The sequence below is a fragment of the Notothenia rossii genome (assembly GCF_949606895.1).
Source record: "Notothenia rossii genome assembly, chromosome: 9".
In the NCBI taxonomy this organism is placed as follows: Eukaryota; Metazoa; Chordata; class Actinopteri; order Perciformes; family Nototheniidae; genus Notothenia; species Notothenia rossii.
In genome coordinates this window covers 22,387,952-22,408,585 of record NC_136907.1, presented here as the reverse complement: position 1 = coordinate 22,408,585, position 20,634 = coordinate 22,387,952, and the positions used below count along the sequence as shown (strand labels likewise).

The window sequence follows — 20,634 nt, the reverse complement described above, 5'->3', positions numbered from 1 at the left end:
GTTGCACCATTAACAGTTGCAAAATTAGTGATGCTTACACATTAGGCTATTGCTTCAATAATAATATTGTGAAATGATTAATTCTCCATAACTTTTGAATATATATTTGATAACGATGCTTTTAGACTTTTAAAGATTTTGAATGCATTTGTTTTACAGTGGTATTGCTTATTTTACTTCATTAAAATATTAAGGAGTATATTACAGTAATTACGTGTTAAACTAAGCTAGGAGGACATCCTTTTAATTTCAAGTAGCCAGGTGTGGAAAGTAAATTAGAGCATTTACTCAAGCACTTTACCAAAAAGATAGGTTGACAGGTTTTTTTATTCATGCCAAAATAGCAAGGCGCCCATATGGATATTGAAACATTTCCCAGGGATTACGTAAATACCGGTTGCACTTTCGAGTCAGGCGGCGAATTATAAAAGCTATACGTATTATTTTCAACCGTTAAATCAAAGAATATCAAATAATTAATTAATCGTAATTAACAAAATTTGCAAACATTTTGAATAACCCATGTAAAAGAAAAAACAGGGAAAATGTTGCATTTTTTACAATTAGAGAAGAAACATTTGGCCTTAAAAGCTGAATATACTTTGTTGTCTGAAATTGGGCTGAAACCAGCGGATATATGTTTTAGTACCAAGGTGTTTGGCCTGTTGTGCATTTCAAAGATTGACTTGACATTAAGAAAATGATAAATCATCCATTTATATCAAACTGTTTTATTGAACAATGACCTTTCATTCTCTGAAGACATGCTGATGTATGCCATTCAGATGAATAATTCACATATTATGGTCTGACAGAGTCAAATCAATGTTAGTCAACATAGAAGTAAGACTCAAACTGTAAAAGCAAAAGATAAGTGAGGATTTTTAAAGTAAACATCTTGTCAAATTATCCCTTTATTAGCTTAAGGACAGTTGGACACAATTACTGACTGGACCATATGAAACCCGTGCAGTTAAGACAGGAACTCTACAATTGAGGGACATTTTTTATAAAAAGGGGTATCTGCAGAGTCGTGGCCAGCCTTATTTATGAACTTCATATATTTAATTTAAACTCTCATTTAAGTTACAGAAAAATAGTCAAATAAAAAAGAAAGAACAAAAAGGAAAATAAATGTTTTGCAGCAATGTACTGATGTGACAACTGCTGGCAAGAAGGCTGACTGCCACAGACACTGAGTCTCTTTAGATTTCCAAAGGTGTCAATCAGCGCTGCAGCATCTGATTTAGTTGTATTATATGATCAAACCTTCAACTTTGCCAGGATGTGTTTTGAAGAATAGTGACATTTAACTTGTACCTAACATTAGTTACATTTGACAAAGCCATGGAGGTTTTCCAGGAACTTGATGTACTCTTGATGCTCGACGGCCGTGCTCAGCTCCATCAACTCATCAGCGAAGGTGTTGTCAACCCCGCGGTCAGCCAGGAAGTCCATCAGGTGGTCATACAGAGCCTGAAAAAAAACAAAAGTAAAGAGGTTATAATGTTCTAGTGTTAATCACAGCTATCATCTGCTTTATTAACATGATTTGTATGTTGTATAGGTTATTAATCTAATTCCTTAGATCTTACCCAGTCCAGAGCGTCTGTGTTGAGTGTGTAGCTGTTCTCCTTCCAGTCTGTGTCTCCCTCAGGCTGGAAACTGACCTCACGAATGGCAAAGATGTCGCTCTCCTCTTCTCCTTCAGCATGACTCACCTACAAAAACGCAAATCCAGATTTTCTGTTACACTCAAAGTCTCGGAGTGAAAGGGCAAAGACACGCTGTAAATATGACATTGTAATGTCTAAGATGCACCAATAAAAGTCTGACAATTATTCCAAAGAAGTATAATTGACAATATGCCCAAATACTTTTGTTACTTTTCTTTTACAGGAAATGTACATTTAAGTTCATAATAAAGCATGGATATTAGATAACTAAAATGATCGCCATAACTGCACCAAGTTACAGGACCTTCTAGCCATCAAAAAATTGTAGTTATTCCTTCACAGTTCATTCTAGACTTGCAAGCGTTGCAAATTGCGAGCTTAGTCTTTTTCAAACACCGGTAAGAACGTCCACATCGATGACACGATGCGTTCGTTTGTGTGTGGCTTAAGGCGATATGGAGATTTCTGTCATTACAAAATGTGTATCCAAATACCTCAATATGGATACTGCAACACTATTTTAGGGGCGACTATAACTGATTTACAGACGATTTTTAGACCGCGACATTTTAAAGAGTAATCGTCAGTTATGTGGGTGTTATGACTAAGCATGTAAAAGAAAAATAATAGAACAGTATGTTAAGTTCAGAAAAAAGCACCCCTGACTATATTATAGCCATTAAAACTGGGAAAAAAGCCACTTATGCCATTTGACAATATCCAAAATATGAATGTCATGTTATTTTAAAGTACTTGTAGGGCTGTGACGTAACTGCATTTAGTTTTATGTCACGCACACAGCACTTTGTTATTTAACTGACTACATTAAATTGGATTATATAAGACTGATTGAAGGATGCATCACTGTTCTGTGAAAACGAATGCAGGCTTTGCTTACCTCATCTTCAGGGAAATGGCAGTCAAACACCAGGGAATGTTTTGCACCCTGTTTCGTTACATCAACAACAAAGTTGGGTGATGATACAATTTCTGGCTGTAAAGAAATAAAAATAATTACAATAATGTTATGAAGTTAAAGGCTTTCTTCAGTCCATTTGTGATTAAAAGACAACTATCCAGTGCAATGAAATCTCACACGTAATACAGATTATCTGTAACTCACCTCTTCCTCTGCGGACTTCTGCTGTCCCTGCTCTGCCTCTTCCTCAAAGTTAGGAGGAATGCTGTTATTGACGTTGAATGTGACAGTGATTCTGTAAAAAAAAAAAAAAAAGACAGATTATGAGCTTGTTAGTGTGCCCATGTATTAATAGTAAGTTTTGTATAAATCACAGACTGCACAAGACTTACTTCTCTCCGGCAACATTCCTTGAGAGTTTAGCTTCTGTGCCATTCAGAGCCAGCTCCCATCCTCCAGACATCTTAGGAAGGTTGCTGTTTTTCTGGATCTTCAGCTCCTCTTTGATTTCATCAGACAGGAAAGCACCAAATGCTTTGTCACCTGTTGAAAAAGTTATACAATCATTAGAATGTTTTTTTTTTGGAAAATCCAATCTTCAAAACTTCATTATGTTTCCTGTAGGTTAATGGATTCTAACTGCTTACAGAACATATTTAAAGCAACCTACAACAATGTTTTATACTCATGTTCATGTAAGAGTAGCTGTTCCCTTCTTTGATTGAACTATTCATTGCAAGTCCTGTTAGCTTATGTCTTTAAAGTTTTTCATTATAGGTCGTTACCACACCATGCTAAAATGCTCAATCTATATTTGACCGATCGAAAAAGAAAATATTCGGTTTAATATATATATATATATATATATATATATATATATATATATATATATATATATATATATATATATATATATATATATATATAACAACTAACATATTTACAAAAATAAATGTCGACACAAACCACTCAAAGACATGACTTTGTGAACCACAGTTATTATTTGTTTGCAAGTTATCGTTTTAACTACATTCTATAAGGACAACTGAACACATCTTTCAAGGTGATTGCTAGCTAACAGTGGGATGATACAGACTTCATTTAATGAGAAAATTACATAAATTACTTAATTTCTGAGTAGACATGTTGACATGAGGTCTTATCTACACAGTTAATCGTATTATTCTCTCGCCATTTAAACTAGGTTAATATTGACTGATATACGAAGCAAGCTAGCTTGATCATTTAATAACTTTCACATCCAAACGTACCTTCTGTGTGCAGGCTTCCACATCCACATGATATCGAGGGATTCAACGCTTTTGAACTGAAGAGTTTTGGCCTGTATCCTGACGACGCTCCGTTGTTGTTCAGCATCCAGAGAGACCGGGTGAAGGGCCGAGTTGTGGCCGAGCTTGGAGAGCACAGTGTCTGGCAGCTGAGAGGCAGGGTTCGGGCTGTGGAAGTGGCGACTGAAGAGAGGCGGACAGCGGCTCCCACCGCACGAACAACTGACTTTAGCATGACTGTGTAGAAATGTGAAGGCTTTTAGTGCAGATAAATAGCTTTGATAACTCACAGCTACCGGCTAACTCCCCGTTACTGCTGCTTGCTTCAAGATTATGGAACACATGTGTGTGGAAGGACACATTGACCTTTCGTCAGTGTGACCTTTAAACCGGAAATAGTACTTTGAAACCGAAAGAAATAAGACAAAATAATCTCTGTTTCTTTAGAAAATCTTAAATACGACCATTACTTTATAAATGAGTTGTATAATAGAGTAACAATAGTGTTAATAATATGTATATTTGTAAAGTTGTAGATAACGCCAGCGGGATAATGTCACTTTCCTTCCTACAACGCCCCCTGTGGAGTGAGAAATAAGTGATTTATGTTTAAAACAATCTAAATGTATTGAACATCTTTTTATTCGTGTGCAGTAATGTGTAATTTTGGATAAATATGCATTTAAAGTAATTATATGTCAAATATCTTTGCAATTGAAGCATTATTTTTCACAGTTTTGTATTGCAGCATACATATGTTGTCCCCATTTGTACATACACGTTTTAGTATAATGCATATATTTTCACAAACTAGTTTCTTATTTTTTTAATGTTTATATCTCTTTTTACTTGAATATGAGTAGCTACAAATTAACCTTATTCACCCCGAGAATCAATAAAACCTATTTTTGATTCAATTTGGAAATATGTTAACCTATTTATTTAAAGTGGACCTATCATGCTATATTTGAATAATACAGTGTAGGACCATACCTATATAAGGCACATTTGTAATTTTTATTTTTCAAAATACCAAACAGATCATGCATTTTAGCCATTCCTCATTTCGCTCAATTGAACACTGTCTTTGCATGGGCTGATTCTGTGAGAACAGCAACATCTACAGGCCTGGCATATGTACTACAGCGTCTCCTTAGGTCCTGAAAAATATAGGACAGTAAGTGCGTCAAACCCTGGAAAATCTTCCTGTGTCTTCAAAGCTTCACTCTCCTGTGGAATTGTGATTTTTATTAGAAATTATACCAATAGGGGTCACGTAAGACGTGAACAAATCATATTAAATACACCTATAATTAACTCATCAAAAGGCATGCATTGAAATCTTGCAAACTTCATAACACAAAAACACCAAAAACAGAACCTGATTGTAACATGGTCTGATTTTCTACCCCAGATGCATTTGGTGTTTTATTTAGAAATAATGTGTTACTTATTTGGGTAACACTATATTTTAAACCAACCCGAATCCACTTTGAACACTAGTAAGTAGACATCTATACTATTCCTAAACGTATTGTAATTATTAGCATAAATATGAGCATTGTCACAAAAAGGGCAGGCTGTCTCATAAAATCAGAAAACTGTTCTTTTACAGTGGACATGTACATCCAGGAGGGAGGGCTTGCATCATTCTTAGGATGTCTCAGTGTAATGAGGGGAATCAGTTGCATCAGTTGGACATGTGGCCCTGTTGCCAGAAGATGGTGCTGTCAGCCCACAACTAACCCAGGAGAGCAAACTTTGATTATCCTTGTCAAATAAAACAAGGTCATCAGATCATACTACAGTCTAAAGAAATAAAAACACATCTCAATGCTCGGTTTAATTCATCAAAATGCCACATTTAAGTATAATTTATCTCAACTAAATAATTTTGTCAAATAATGCAATAATGTTATGCAATCTTGTTGTTTTTGTCCAACATCAATACTACATATATTTATAATGTACATTTAAATGTATATTTTTCTTTATTTATACTTTAGTTGCATTTCCCCACTCCTAATTATAGATGCCATTTTTAGCATTATTATTTACTGTTAAGCATTGAAGTATACCAATTTTAGTTTTGTACATATTTATTAATTTGTTGTATATGGCACATTTTATTTACCATTTGTATCTTATTTTCCTTATAAGTAAATGTTTATTCTAGAATAAGAAATGTTTTAACTTAACTCAATTTCCCTTAATAATAATCAATAATGTATTTCTAATTCTGAATCATCTGATTTTGCATATTTTGAAAATGCTTTACATAACAAAATAAAAATGGCTGGATTAAGAAGTGAATTCTGCTTGTTCTGTGAAACCGGATTTGTATTAGAAACTATACCAATAGTGGTATGTGAGACTTTAAGAAATCATATAATATTAAATATAATAAACTCATCAAAAGGCGTGCATTAAATCTTACACAAAACATGACATGCAGATCTTCAACAGTCTACTTCTTCTGAACACAACCTTGTGTAACATGGTCTAATGATTCTCCAACCCAAGATGCATTTGGTGTTTGGAATTGTTTCAGTTAGAAACAATGTGTAATTTATTCAGGTTACAGTATATATTGTACAATCCTGAGTCTTGTGTAAAAAAAACAAAAGTAGGCATCCACCCTAAACATGGTGTAATTAACATTCTACAAAGTATGAGAGACCTGAGGGATCAAGTCGCTAACTACAATCTGCATGATTTGCATACATGTGTTGTTAGCATACGTCTGTGTGTAGTCTGTGGGTGTTGAACATGGAGAATAAGGCATGCTACTTCTAATGATCTGCATGTATTTAGAAACAGGTGATAAAGTCATAGATGGGGGAAAAGGCATGCACTAGCTTACAAGACAAGTGCTGCATGAAGAGTAGTTATAAAAGAGAAGTCATGTCACTGTGACACGTAAAAACCTCATATTCTATTTTCATATTTCCTTGTATTTCAAAGACCTCGTTAGATAAAGACAATCCAGTCGTCCTTGCATATATAAACCCTTAAGACCACTTTTTATAAAACCAAAACCACATGGCGGGGGAGCTTAAGACAAAACTGCTTTGCATAACTTCAGAAAAGCTAACATTTCAAAGACAGTTAACTCATCATTATTCAAAATTATTCTGGAAAGAGCCACCAGTCAGGCTCCTTTAGCTGTCTGAGTCTTGCTGGGCAGGTGATTTAGCAATTAACTACAACATTTTGCGAAATAATTATATGGAGAGTAGTATTTTATCGAGTCTGATAACATTTGAAAGGAGGAAAAACTAGTCAATTACATCAGACATTGAAGGATGTGTCATGTGATGTTACCTGTGCTGTTCAAATGCATGCACATGTTTGAAGAATGAATGCATGACATCTCAAAAAGACTTGTTTCAGGAGGCTAAAGCAAGCTGTAATACTAGCAGGAAAAATAAACTGTTGATACAATCTGATCTACAGGAAGGTCTGATTTACAGGAAGTTAAAGTTGTTGTGAGGCCTCAGTTTGCAGATTTCTGCTGCAGTGGCACATGACGAAGGTCGCCAACTGGGAGGTAGTGAGATCCAGAGATAGTTAACTACACAGAACATATTCTGTGTGATTGCAATCGATAAGTGTCTTAATCCAAACTCGTCTTTGTAAAGGGAACACATTTTTCGTTTTGTTGTGATGAGATCCAGTTTGTTGAGATCCAGAGATAGTTAACTACACAGAACATATTCTGTGTGATTGCAATCGATAAGTGTCTTAATCCAAACTCGTCTTTGTAAAGGGAACACATTTTTCGTTTTGTTGTCACTGGGTGTTCTGATGAAAGTGAAGGTGTCCTTATAGAGATTTACTTTAGTCCTGTTTCTCAGCTGGTTAGCTCTTGCTGGGGTGGAGCTTGCGGCCAAAGTACTCTGGAGCCGCCTCCAGCAGCCAGTCTGCATCCACCAAACACAGGTCCCTCATGTAGCAGCGGGACGTGTGCAGCAGCTCGTTGAACACCACGTATGCCGGCTTGCCCTGGAAGAGGACGGAGGAGGGGTGGATGGACACGGGCTGGTGGGTGTCCAGAGCCAAGTAGCTGCCGTCAGGTTGCAGCTCTGCGGCATTGACGAACATGCCGCGGGCGATGCAGCGGCGAACATTCCCCATCTCTGCCCCACAGGACCCCAGCTTCATATTCAGCTGGCAAATCAACAAGCACAACAGGACATGTTAGCTCAAAATGCTAATTCACTTTACAACAGTGCTCCTAGTACTAGACTCCTGGTACTAGGATGGGTTAAATGCAGAGAACAAATGTCACTGTGTGTGCTGTGTGCTCTGCATGTGTGACCATTAAAGAGGGTTTCATCCCTCCTAATTCTATTTGTTTATTGCTATTCAAAAGGTTGTATGGGCTGCTGTGGACGCAGAAATCTATTACACAGCTGTAATTATTAAATAAAATCAGTACTTACTGAATCATCTCACTGATAGAATGTGACAATAGCAGCCATAGAAGTGTTATTCACATCCATCTTTAGACTTATTTTGGTATTTGAAAAAATATGTTAAATAGTTTATTTTCAGTTTTTTCCAACATATACTTGAAGATAGAATACCAAATGCATGGGTTGCAAACAATCATAAGCAGTTGATACGGGAATCAATTCCACAAATATAAAATAATTTATACTAATAATAATAAAGTTTAGTTTAGTATTTAGGCAATGTGATCTCATTTGTCTACCCCTGTCTCTTCATAATAAAGAGGCACTCTTTCAACATCCCCCGCCCCAAAATGTACTGGTCAAATACTAGACATGCATACATATGGCAGTATTCAAAGTTATAAATGTAGCTTTGAACTATTCAGTATAGTCCCACTTGTAACTTATTTTGTGAGATAAATGTGACATGGAATAGTGATGTTTCCCTGGCCTACACACACACTAATACTGCATACGTGAATGTATGTGTAGGATACTCAGCTGCGTACCTTAAGGCAGATATCTCGGAGTTGCGCCTGAACGTCTTTCACCAGACCCATGTTCCTGCTGTTGACAAAGTTCTCCCGACACCACTCCTTTAACAGAAGACATACAGATTATAAAGATCGCTCAGGAACACAATTTAATCTCTGGAGTTTGCGTGGTCACATTATTTTCCTTCCATAACTGATGTATGTGTTCTCACCTTATTACCGCTGCTGACTTTCTTGAAGGCTCTGTAGATGTTAAGCAGCGTTATGTGGTCTCCTTCGCTGGAGGAGAACTTCTTGCGAGCAGCGAGCACCTCTTCCCGCTTGGCAGGAGGGTTAAACAGTACAGTGTCCACCGACAGCAGAGATACGATGCTCAGAATCTCATCAGAGCAGGAGTAGTCCGGAGACAGCAGGATGGTCTGTGAGACGGAGCAACCAAGGAAAGGAAATGTTAAATTATATTCTATCTGGGTTGCGCGTGTGACTAACTTTTTCTCACATTTCCTAGCACTTCTTTACCTTGGAATATCGGGGCTCCAGAGGGAAGCTGGCCATCTTCTTTCCAAGAGCAGTGAGGAAGACCTGCCCCTCCTTCCTCTCTACAGCTCCCAGCAGCTCCAGATGATTCACAGCAGAGCGTACGGCCTCTGGGATAAACACAACATGTTACTACCAGGGAACAACCCAGAGGTGCAGAGTGACTCCCGACCAAGAGCATCTTACCTGGAGAAGGCTTGGACATGAAATCAAAATTCATCACATCTGGAACCCCCAGAGCCATGAGCTGCAGCATCACACTGGATAGGTTACACCTGCAGCACACACAGGAATAAACAACTTTCAATCACATTGACCTTAAAAAATCAGCATGTTGGAGAAACACAGAATCCTGTCGATGAGCAAAAATGTAGTCTTATTATCAATATGACAAAAAGTGTTTTACTATGGTTGGAGACATTGAAATTCCCCTGCAGACAATATTTCTTTAACATTATGTTGTGAAAAAAGCATCAATAAAAAGAGACTTTAGAGGTTCTGTTGCAATAACTAGGCAAGTACGGGCTACATACAACACATCATTTTATTTTACCATTATTATATACTTATTTCTACCTTTTATGTGTGTATGTAAGTCTAAAAGGTAAGCAACTTTACACTTAGCTAAAGACATCTATGGTTTTGAGTGATAATCTGCTCATATGGCCACGGCCTGTTTCATACGGTACCTCTGGATCTCGGGCACAGTCATGGGGATGAGGCTGTCGAACTCGTTCTCTGTGTAGAGGCGGTAGCAGGATCCGGACTCCTCCCTGCCGGCCCGGCCCGCTCGCTGCCACGCCTGAGCTTTAGAGACCCGCTGCACCGCCAGCACCTCCAGCCCGCTGTCTGAACCACACAACACATACACACGAATACTGCCACCTTTACTACATACGTTTTAAACCCTCTGAAAAGTGCAGAGTAAAACTGTTAACATCTAAAACATGAAAGGAGCAAACTGAATCCTCTTACCAGGACTGAAGCGTTTGGCCTTCACCATCCCTGAGTCTATGACAAACTTGATCCCAGAGATGGTGACTGACGTCTCAGCAATGTTGGTAGAGAGGATGACCTTCCTGCACCCCTGAAACGGTAGAGAGGTCTTCATTATGGATGAGGAATACATTTAATACAATACATTTTTTGAGTGTTCTCTATAAATGTCCCTTTGTCTACATCACTGTTCCCTTTACCTTGGGAGCTGGCTGGAAGCACCTGAGCTGCTGTGCGGGGGGGAGGGATGCATACAGAGGGATGACCACCATGGGACCGCAGCCATCGGGCAGATGCTTGGCGATGTCACGACATGTCCGAGCCAGCGCCTCGATCTCCTCCTGACCTGTCATGAACACCAAGATGTCGTGGGAGGGAGGAGCTTCCTGCACGCAAACAACAGGGCCGTGTTGTGTTCAGGTGTCAAGAAGAATCATCACAGTACATAGACAAGGATAGGTGCTCACAAACAGGCTTATGTATTTAATGCAAACGCTTATTGATTTGCTTGGGCTTGTGTGGAACCTGGACTGACTTGATATCAAAAATAGGAACATTTTTGCTCCAAGGGAGGGGAAGCATAATGTGCAGTGGAAATGCAGCATAGGACTTCACGAACCAATCAAAACTGTTAATACAGGAATGTTCTCCCTACACAGATTTAGCAGACTACCTGATGGATCTGGAAGATGGTGACGAGTGCGGCCTGAAGGTAGTCGGACTGCGGATGCTTGGTGTAGTAGATCTGGATGGGATGCTGCCTGCCCTCCAGGTACAGTACAGGAGACTTGTTGAAGTATTCAGAGAACAAATCCACATCCATGGTGGCTGACATCACTATGACCTGTGAAGGTTTCACAGAGCAGTGAGAGAAAGGTTTAGGATTTGGGAGAGAAGGTAAAGTTAAAATAGGATTTAACAGATCACCAGGGTAGAGGAGGAGAGTTAGCATATACAGGGTATATGCAGGAATCCTGAGGTCAAATTTAATACCTTTTAAGACCTTTTTTAAGACCCTTTCCATACATTTTAAGTAGGGATGCACCGAATATTCGGCCGCCGAAAATTATCGGCCGAAAATGGTTAAAAAGGCCCTTTCGGCTTTCGGCCGAAAGGGTTCTAGCACCGAAAAAATATCACCGAATGTCAGAGAACAGGGTTACGTTGGTAAGCTAACGTGTTGTTGTGATGACGTAATCAAAACGCGGCGACAAGCACGGCGCGCGACCATGCTCGCGGCTGGCTCACAGCCAACATGTCTGGCGCTTGGAGATATTTAAAAATATCAGAGAAAGAGGCGCGGATTGCGATTTGTAAAACGTGTTCAGCTAAAAATTTCTCGAGGGGGTGTAACGGCAAAGACTTTCACCACTTAGAGATTACTCCACCACTTGAAATCAAAACACCTGGACAAATATGCGGAGTAAGATCAAATCACAAGCACTGACAGCGAGAGACTGTTCAGCGCTGCCTCTCATGTGCTTGATGAGAAGAGGAACAGACTTATGGCTGATAAAGCAGAGAAGCTACTGTTCATTAAAAAGAACCTCCCACTTTTCCTTAATAAGTAGACAAGGCTGGCTTATCATAAGCTTATCTAGTTCTACATGTCTACTCTATACCCACTTTCCTGAACAATTTTCATTGTGAGTTATAATTCACCATCTCAGGTTATCATTAGGGGGAAATGACAGCAGCACAGTGTTCAATATATTGTACTTTCGGTATCTAAATGATACAATGTTGTTTACATTGCTCATGAGGACAGACCACCTTATTTGCAAATTCTTGAAATTGTAATTTAATTTGTAATTGATTGTGGATTTTGTATCCAGTTTTCACTTTATGTATCTTTATACAATGTTTACTACTTTGCTTATGAGGACAGACAGCCTTATTTACAGATTCTTGAAATTGAATTGTAATTTCATTTGTAAATAGTTATATTCATGTGGATTTATCCAGTTTGCACATTTGTATGCATGCACTTATAGGTGCATTTGTTGTTGTTGAAGGCCTGGCTGTTACAGTCTTTATTTACACTACTTTGTTGTAGGCCTACTGGCCTAGATGTTTATGCATTTTTAAAGCACCTTGGCTTTGTTCTGAATGCACTTTGTTGTAGTTATCCTACAGAGAAAAGAAAATGCACTTGACTTGGAATTAATGTACTGTATGCATTCAAAAGTGCTGAATAAATGTTTTATGGACCCATAATAGTGATTATTATTTAAGTTAAGTTAAGTTAAGTTAAGTTAAGTTAAGTTAAGTTAAGTTAAGTTAAGTTAAGTTAAGTTAAGTTAAGTTAAGTTAAGTTAAGTTAAGTTAAGTTAAGTTAAGTTAAGTTAAGTTAAGTTTTGCCATAATCATTTATTTTTCCATAATCAGGTAGCTGAACAACATTGTTAAAAAATGTATACATATTATATATATATATATATATATATATATATATATATATATATATTTCTATGAATCATTTTCGGCCTTTCGGCATTCGGCCAACTGTTTCCTATTTTCGGTATCGGTTTCGGCCAAGAATTTACCATTCGGTGCACCCCTAATTTTAAGACCTCATCGCAACTTTGAGTTCTAACCGGTTACATTGGCGACACACTTTACCTCACATTTACTATATTGATTGTAAGATAGCACAACTAAACAGAGTGCAGACAGACTACTGAAGCCTCCTTTCCACATGAACTTCAACCTCTCTGTGAAGGTCAGGTTTAATGCAGTATGCTGCTTTGTTGCTTCTGTAGACTCTGTGCTCTTTCATTCCAGTAGAACTCCTCAGAAACCATTAGAAACTAGTATTTGACCAATAAACAAAACAATTGACAAAACTTTGAACTATGAAATATATTGAACTTTGGTGAGCTTCAGCGGGGTAATGCCATATAGGAGCTCCCTCACAAATACCCAGGGGTTAAATTGGGCTGGGGCTGTCCGGTGATAAGCCCTGGCAAATAGGATGCTCTGACGTCATCACCCTCACACATTTGTCATATGTTTACAAAAAACAATATATATGTTAAGACTTTCCTCGTTCTTAATATAAACTATATTTAGGGTCGATGTGTGTTGAGTTTACTTTAAAATAGCAGATCTCTGTGACCGGATATAGTTTGGCTTAGACCCCGGCCCCACTAGGACGCATACGGTAAAACGCATACGCAAACGCAAAAAAGTATTCCGTTCACACGCATTCGATTCTTTAACGTGTCCGTTCACACTAGACTGCTGGAAATGCTGGAAACGCTGTAGTACATATGCCAGGCCTGTAAGTGGCGCTGCTGCCGCCACAAAATACACCAAAAGCAGCGAAGAAGACCCCGGAGCATGGTTGCCATGGTTGCCCTTCTGTTTATTCTCCGCGGTGGAAGGCGTTTTCTCCTGCTGTATATCTCTCAGGTAGTCCACCAGCAGATGAAAAACACCCACCTCTCCGCCTCTTCCAAGGGACGAGGCGGAGAGGTGGGTGTTAAAAAAAATGTTCCGCCGGTCGACACGTCCGTTAAAGTTTAAATCTTCCGTACAAAATTAGAAAAGTGCCGATCAGAGGTCTTCTTTGTTATTTATTGAGCTTTAAAACAAATTGATAACGACTCAGTTCTCTGTATAATAATATTTAATAAACGGTGCCTGCCTCTCTTTTCCTCCCCCTCTTCTGACAGCCCAGCAGCAGCTGGAGACGTGGGGAGAGGGAGGCGGGCTATTTCATCTTTATCAGAAAATGATCATATAGGGCTTACACACTGAGCCGTTGGACCCCCAGAGCGTTGCGTATGCCGGTCTACCCACCTTGGGACCCCCCCCCCTCACAGAGCGGAGCAAGGCAACGAAACTTAAAATAAGAAGCAGCATTTTACGGTGCGCTATGCATGGGGCCGCCTTGAGGGGGTTTCCAGACATGTCGTTTCAGTAAATTAAAGGGTGTTTCATGTTGTCGTTGCTGTGGGACTTCTTAATACCTTGGAAAATGCCGTTTAATACTTTTTAATACTTTTTAATAAATCAATTTAGCGAAAATTAAGGCTATCAACTTTTAATACTTTTTAAGACCCCGCGGACACCCCGATATAGAAATGAAACCTTTTGCGTCACTCACTAACATTGCTCTGATGTCCATGATGATGTGTTAATTTTTTTATTATTAACCCTTAAAATTCTATTTAGTTAACATAATGCCACTGTTGATATTATGAAAAAATGGCAAATAAATATTTTTTTCTAAATGTTCTTTCTTTACAGTCTGGGTTAGATTTGTCATCAACAGCAGCAACATGGATTTTGATGTATTTAAATGTTTTGTGCAGAAAACCAGGGAAATAGCATGTTTCCCATAGGAAGAACCTGAAATAATCAATCAGTCTGATGGAATACTAATAAAAAAAGTAACATTTGGAAGCCAGGGCTCTATATTGAACATGTGATATAATAATACACTGCATTCATTTATTCTGTAAAAGTGTATTTTCAATGTGGACAATTTTGTCTTTCGGGGTGTAACTCAGCTAAACTGTTCATTATAAAACGTATTAATGGAGCTAAAAAACCCAGACCCATTCCAAAAGTTATGTCACATGCATTTACACAGACAAAATTAATGAAAGTACTCAAATTTAAAAAGCCAAACATATCCCTAGTGAGGCTCCATAATTACCGTGACAATAAGCATTTTTATCTCATGTGCTCAATGCAGTGCAGGGATTAGCTGTAGTGATGTGTCGGTCGCGAACGAGCCGATTCTTTTGAACGGCTCTTTGGAATGAACGAGGGGAACCGAGTCGTACTTGGTGAGAGCCGTTCTTGTTATCGTTCAATCGTTTGTCCGCACTCACTGCCTGCCAAAATCCACTCGCCTTTTAAAAAGCTTGATTTTGTTCCCCAAAACGTATTCTGTGAAGACCCGCCCCTACTCTGACTGTATATATCTCCGACACGGAAGCCCTGTCTGCTCCTCACAGCAGCTCCTCACGAGCAGTTGCACGTCGCTTGACCAATCAGAGCACACTGGGCTCACGGGGGGGGGGGACGAGCTCCAACAAGCCATTTAGGACAGAGACTGAATACCAGGTTTCAGCACGAGGAGTGAGATGGGGTGGGTCTTAACAGAATACGCGAGAGAGAGAAGTGATAACAAGTGGTAAAGGACAGGTAGACGACGTGTTTTTCGGATGGAAAATGAGCCAAACGCGAAAAACGCAGTTGGATGCACTTCAACCAAAAAGCGCAGCATTTGTAAAGGCAAAATATCCTTTAAAGCAGGGTCAACAAATAATCTCCATCGCCACTTAAAAACATAGTATCTAATATTAAGAGTTGCGTGAATTTCATTCAAGGCAAGGCAACTTTATTTACTTAACACATACAGAGGGTAAATTCAAAATACATTCATTGACATATGGCGCCACCTTGTGTCATGTTTACAATGCAGATTATTGACATTAGGTCTGGCAATACAGTCAATCATTATCCTGGTGATTATTTCGCAGATAAACCTAGTAACCCCGCCCCCTTTAAAAAACGGCTCTTTTGAACGGCTCTTTGAAAGGAACGGAGCCAGAAGATCCGGCTCCCTTCAAAGAGCCATAAATCCCATCACTAATTAGCCGCCCATTGTTAAATATATTTTTGAAGCCAGGACCCCTGGCATTCCTACCTTCAGGGGAATCTTATTTAGTTCCCTGCGCCTGCGTTGAGCAGCCTTCACCACGCCGAACAGAACATCAGTGTGCACGGTGCGCTCGTGAGCCTCGTCCAGGAGCACCACAGTGTAGCGCAGCAGCAGGGGGTCTCCGATGGCCTCGCGCAGCAGCATGCCGTCTGTCATGAACTTCAGCTTAGTCTCAGAAGAGGTGACATCCTCAAAGCGCACTGTGTAACCAACCTGTAAATAACTTTGATAAGACTTCAACTGAATACGTTCTGATACTAGGCAAGGCAAGGCAATCTATATAGCACCTTTCAGCACGCGACAATTCAAAGTGCTTTACAAAATAAAATAAGACGTTTAAGAATAAATACAGCAGAAACACCTTATATAATGGCATTTTACAACAGGCATTTAAAAAGCAAAGAAAATAAATTAAACACAACAGTTATACAATACATGAATAAAATGCATACTGCAGTGCGCATATGAGCTCAATTAAAAGCAGCGGCAAAAAGATATCTTTTCAGTCTCGATTTGAAAATACTAAGAGTCTCTGCGGACATGCATGTTTCAGGCAGTTTGTTCCAGATTGTCGGGGCATAATAGCTAAACGCTGCTTTTCCATGTTTTGTTCTTACTATCGGAACGGAGAGCAGACCCGTCCCAGAAGACCTGAGACACCTTGATGGATCATAATTATGCTGGAGATCGTTAATATACTTTGGTCCTAAACCAGTGATTAGTGATTTAAACTACCAATAATACTTTTAAATCAATTATTTGGCCAACTGGAAGCCAGTGTAAAGATGTCAGAACCGGACTGATGTGATCCACTCTTTTAATGTTAGTGAGGACTCGAGCAGCAGCGTTCTGAATCAGCTGCAGCTTTCTGATGGATTTTTTTGTCAGCCCTGTCAATACACTATTGCAGTAGTCGAGTCTACTGAAGATAAAAGCATGGACAAGCTTTTCTAAATCCTGTTGTGACGTTTTTTAATCCTAGATATGTTCTTCAAGTGATAGTATGCAGACCTAATGACTGTTTTAATGTGACTGTTAAAATTCAGGTCTGAGTCCATCACTACACTAGATTTCTAGCTTTATTAGTTGTTTTGTAGTCTGCCGACTGAAGCTCTGTGATTACTTTTAATCGGTCCTTCTTTGCTCCAAAAAACAATGATCTCAGTTTTTGTTTGTTCAATTGGAGAAAGTTCTGAGTCATCCTGTCATTGATGTGCTCAATGCACTTGCTCAGCATTCTAATCGGATGAATAGTCTCCTGGTTTATTTTTAAATAAATCTGGTTGTCGTCTGCATAGATATGATAGCTTAGATCGCTGTTTTTCATAATTTGAGCAGTATATAGCATATAGATATTAAAAAGCAAAGGTCCTAAGATGGAGCCTAGAGGAACCCTGCATGACATATTTGTCAGGGCTGATGTGTAGTTGCCTATTGAGACAAAGTTGTATCTGTCCTTAGTAGGTACTAAATCATTTAGAGCTGTTGCTGAAACTCCCAACCAGTTTTCTAGACGGTCTAGCATTATGTTGTGGTCAACAGTATCAAACGCAGCGCTGAGACCTAATAATACTAACACTGATATTCTGCCACTGTCCGTGTTTAAATGGATGTTATTTAAGACCTTAACAAGAGCAGTCTCAGTGCTGTGGTTTGGTCGAAAGCCTGACTGGAACACATCAAAACCGTCATTTAAAAACATGAAATGACTCAACTTTAAAAAAAAAAAGCTTTTTCAATCAATTTACTTAAAAGAGGAAGGTTTGATATTGGCCTGTAATTATTCATTATGGTTGCGTCTAGGTTATGCTTTTTTAGGAGCGGTTTAATTACTGCAGTTTTCAGGGCCTGTGGAAATACACCTGATTGAAGAGACTTGTTTACTATATGAAGTAGGGGCCAATCTGAGGCCAAGCAATGAAAAACCTTTTTGAAAATTCTGTGGGAATAATATCAAGGTTACAGGAGGAGGATTTCAGATGTTGAATAATGTCTTCTAGGTCTTTAGCATACTACTATATCAAGTCAGAAACGGAGGGAAGGTAATGCATTTAAAACATCCTCTACTTAAATGTGTTCTTTAGTAAGGTCCTTGGATGGTCTACTTCAGATTCAAGACGTGTTCTTAAACTGATGAATTGTATCAACCAGTCTTCTTAAAAATCATGAACTCCATTGTCCTTTTTTCCTGAAATCATATGCCAGTTCAACCTAATTAGCATATAAGACCCTTCCAATAGTGGAGGTATTCAGCAAAGAACACCAAATACGCTTCATTTTAAGAAATGTCAGTTGTGGATATTAAATAACAGAAAAAAAGGTATGACTCCTGCAGTGCCTAAGTGTTAGTGTAGGCTTATAATAATAATAAATACAAATTGAAATTCTGTATTACGCATATGTAGAATCAAAGACACAAACTTGTCAGCACTCCAATGTGCACATAGATTCTCATTTTTAATTAAAAACAAATCCCTAATAAGAAAACATTGTTGAATCTTAGTGACAACTGCGTAAGTGGGCAAGTAATGAGGCCAAGAGTCGAATGTGACACTCGATGTAAATATAGCGTTTGTTTGTTGTTTGCCAAGAACACACCTTAGGGAACATTTAGACCGGAACACACTAAGCATATGTGTGGGAAACCTGTCTGTTGTGCATACCAGCTTGCCGAGCTGTGTCCTCTTCTCCTCGGCCACCCTTCCTGCCAGAGATATGGCTGCCACTCGACGGGGCTGAGTGATGGCGATGAGGCCCTGTCGCCCGATGCCGGCCTCGTACAGATACTGAGGGATCTGAGTGGTCTTCCCAGAGCCAGTCTCTCCTGTAAGAGAGAAGTTAGATAGGGTCAAGAAAGACAAAGTTAAGATGCTACATTATAAACGTGTAGAGTAGAAATTACATTTTCTGAGCCTTGTATCACTTAAATGTGAGACAACTCTCTTTTATATACCAACTAAAAACTTCCATGACATAGTGGAGATATTATTATTAATTATTTAATTCTTCATTTAAGATTCATGTATTTTTTTCAATTACTTTAAAACATTTAGCTAAATGAATTACGTTACATATGCAAATTATCTTAAGGATATCATGGTTGTTCAAGACAAATTTCCACCCAATTCAGAATAAAATAAGAATTTGGTGAGGTTAAGAATACACTTCAAATCATTCCCGACTTGGAAAACTATTTTTTGATGTAAAATTATAGGATTTTGCGACGTACAGTTCACATGATGCTTACAAGAAAATCCATGACATTACCTATACTAAGAGGTCTTGGTGAATTGGTTTGGAATTACAAAAATAAAAAAAGGATATAATTATAAGGCTTACTGTTGTTAATCAGAAAACATTATTATTTAAGATGCAATAGTTAAACTTATCAGAGCATCACATCACAGAGCTGACAACATAGTTTTTTGTCAGAGTGAACCTTCCCTTTAATTGAGTAGCACAAGAGTGGCTAACGCATTAGCATCATTAGCTGAGTGTGGTTCTTACCTATGAGGATAGCATTGTGGAGCTGCCTCAGCTGGTTCATTAGCTGGGGTTTCGCCTGGTAGATGGGAAGCTGTTTCCTCTGGACTTCTATCGGAGTGGTTGCATTTCCCTTTCTAGGCAGCAGCATTCCAGGTTTATTCTTATCGTTACGGAAGAAAACAGACCCCGGCTTGAATTTTTTCGCCGGTGGATGGTCGTGGTCGTTGGGCATGGTCTAGAAAAAGTGACTCTGTTAGCGGAATCCTTTCAGCGTTTTGAGGATGTTTCTGAAATGTCTAAAAGAAACAAAAAAGTATTTATCATGCTCATTGACAGACAGGCAAGCGTCACTGTGGTTGTTTTGCTACCTCTGTACGTCCCCACGTGGTCAAATTGGGCGCAGATGTTTGACGTCACAATTGTGTTGCAGAGTTGTGCAGTGACGCGTCCTCAAAACCTGAAGTAAGCTGCTTCTTGCCTCGACAAAAAAGAAATGCAATTTCTCTATAGGATTTTGGAAAATAGGTCGAAATAAGGTCTGTGGTTGACACACATTTAAGAGATGGATCACGTTTTGTTCAGTCGGATAATCTCCACATTTTTACCCTACTTTTATAATTTTCGAATCATAAATCTAATCGATAGATTTATGATGGATATATTTATGATTGATCATTTTTTGTGGAGGAAACCGGAACCAGCTTACTTCCGGGTTTTAAGACGCGTCACTGCACCACTCTATTTTAACCTTAATCTTAGTATACATCCATGATTTTAACCCGAGTAAGGACCAGTAGCGTAGGCAGACATTTACTTTAGGGCGGGCCAGTATAAAATAGGGTGGGCCAGCTTTTTCCAGGGGGAAAAACGACTTTAAGGTAGGCCTGGCCTATAATAATATTCTTATTATAATAATATATAATAATGCCCATTGCCAAGCATCGTTGTAGCATTTCCCTCCGAATAACGGTCGAAGACTTGACTGATGATATGATTTTATTGAAATCTCCAATATCAACGTAAGAGCTATAAAGACACAAAAATAACAAATACATTTAGGCTCCATTCGTCTTAGATTCACTTTAGCATACTACCAAAAG

The 20,634-nt window shown here is 38.7% G+C and overlaps 2 protein-coding genes across 2 annotated transcripts; both read right to left on the bottom strand.

The window, feature by feature from the left end:
* Positions 1–715: 715 nt before the first annotated feature.
* Positions 716–4,266, bottom strand: c1qbp (complement component 1, q subcomponent binding protein). Its single transcript, XM_079652217.1, has 6 exons — positions 3,867–4,266; positions 2,988–3,138; positions 2,800–2,890; positions 2,575–2,670; positions 1,596–1,721; positions 716–1,476 (listed from the first exon to the last, which is right to left on the bottom strand). Exons 1-6 carry the CDS (start codon positions 4,117–4,119, stop codon positions 1,327–1,329), a joined length of 867 nt encoding a protein of 288 aa, XP_079508343.1. The 5' UTR covers positions 4,120–4,266; the 3' UTR covers positions 716–1,326.
* A 2,146-nt stretch (positions 4,267–6,412) lies between these two features.
* On the bottom strand, positions 6,413–19,970 carry dhx33 (DEAH (Asp-Glu-Ala-His) box polypeptide 33). Its single transcript, XM_079648806.1, has 12 exons — positions 19,556–19,970; positions 18,712–18,872; positions 16,034–16,261; positions 11,042–11,212; positions 10,569–10,754; positions 10,348–10,459; positions 10,062–10,221; positions 9,559–9,647; positions 9,355–9,482; positions 9,048–9,254; positions 8,851–8,937; positions 6,413–8,054 (listed from the first exon to the last, which is right to left on the bottom strand). Exons 1-12 carry the CDS (start codon positions 19,764–19,766, stop codon positions 7,746–7,748), a joined length of 2,049 nt encoding a protein of 682 aa, XP_079504932.1. The 5' UTR covers positions 19,767–19,970; the 3' UTR covers positions 6,413–7,745.
* Between the last annotated feature and the right edge of the window lie 664 nt (positions 19,971–20,634).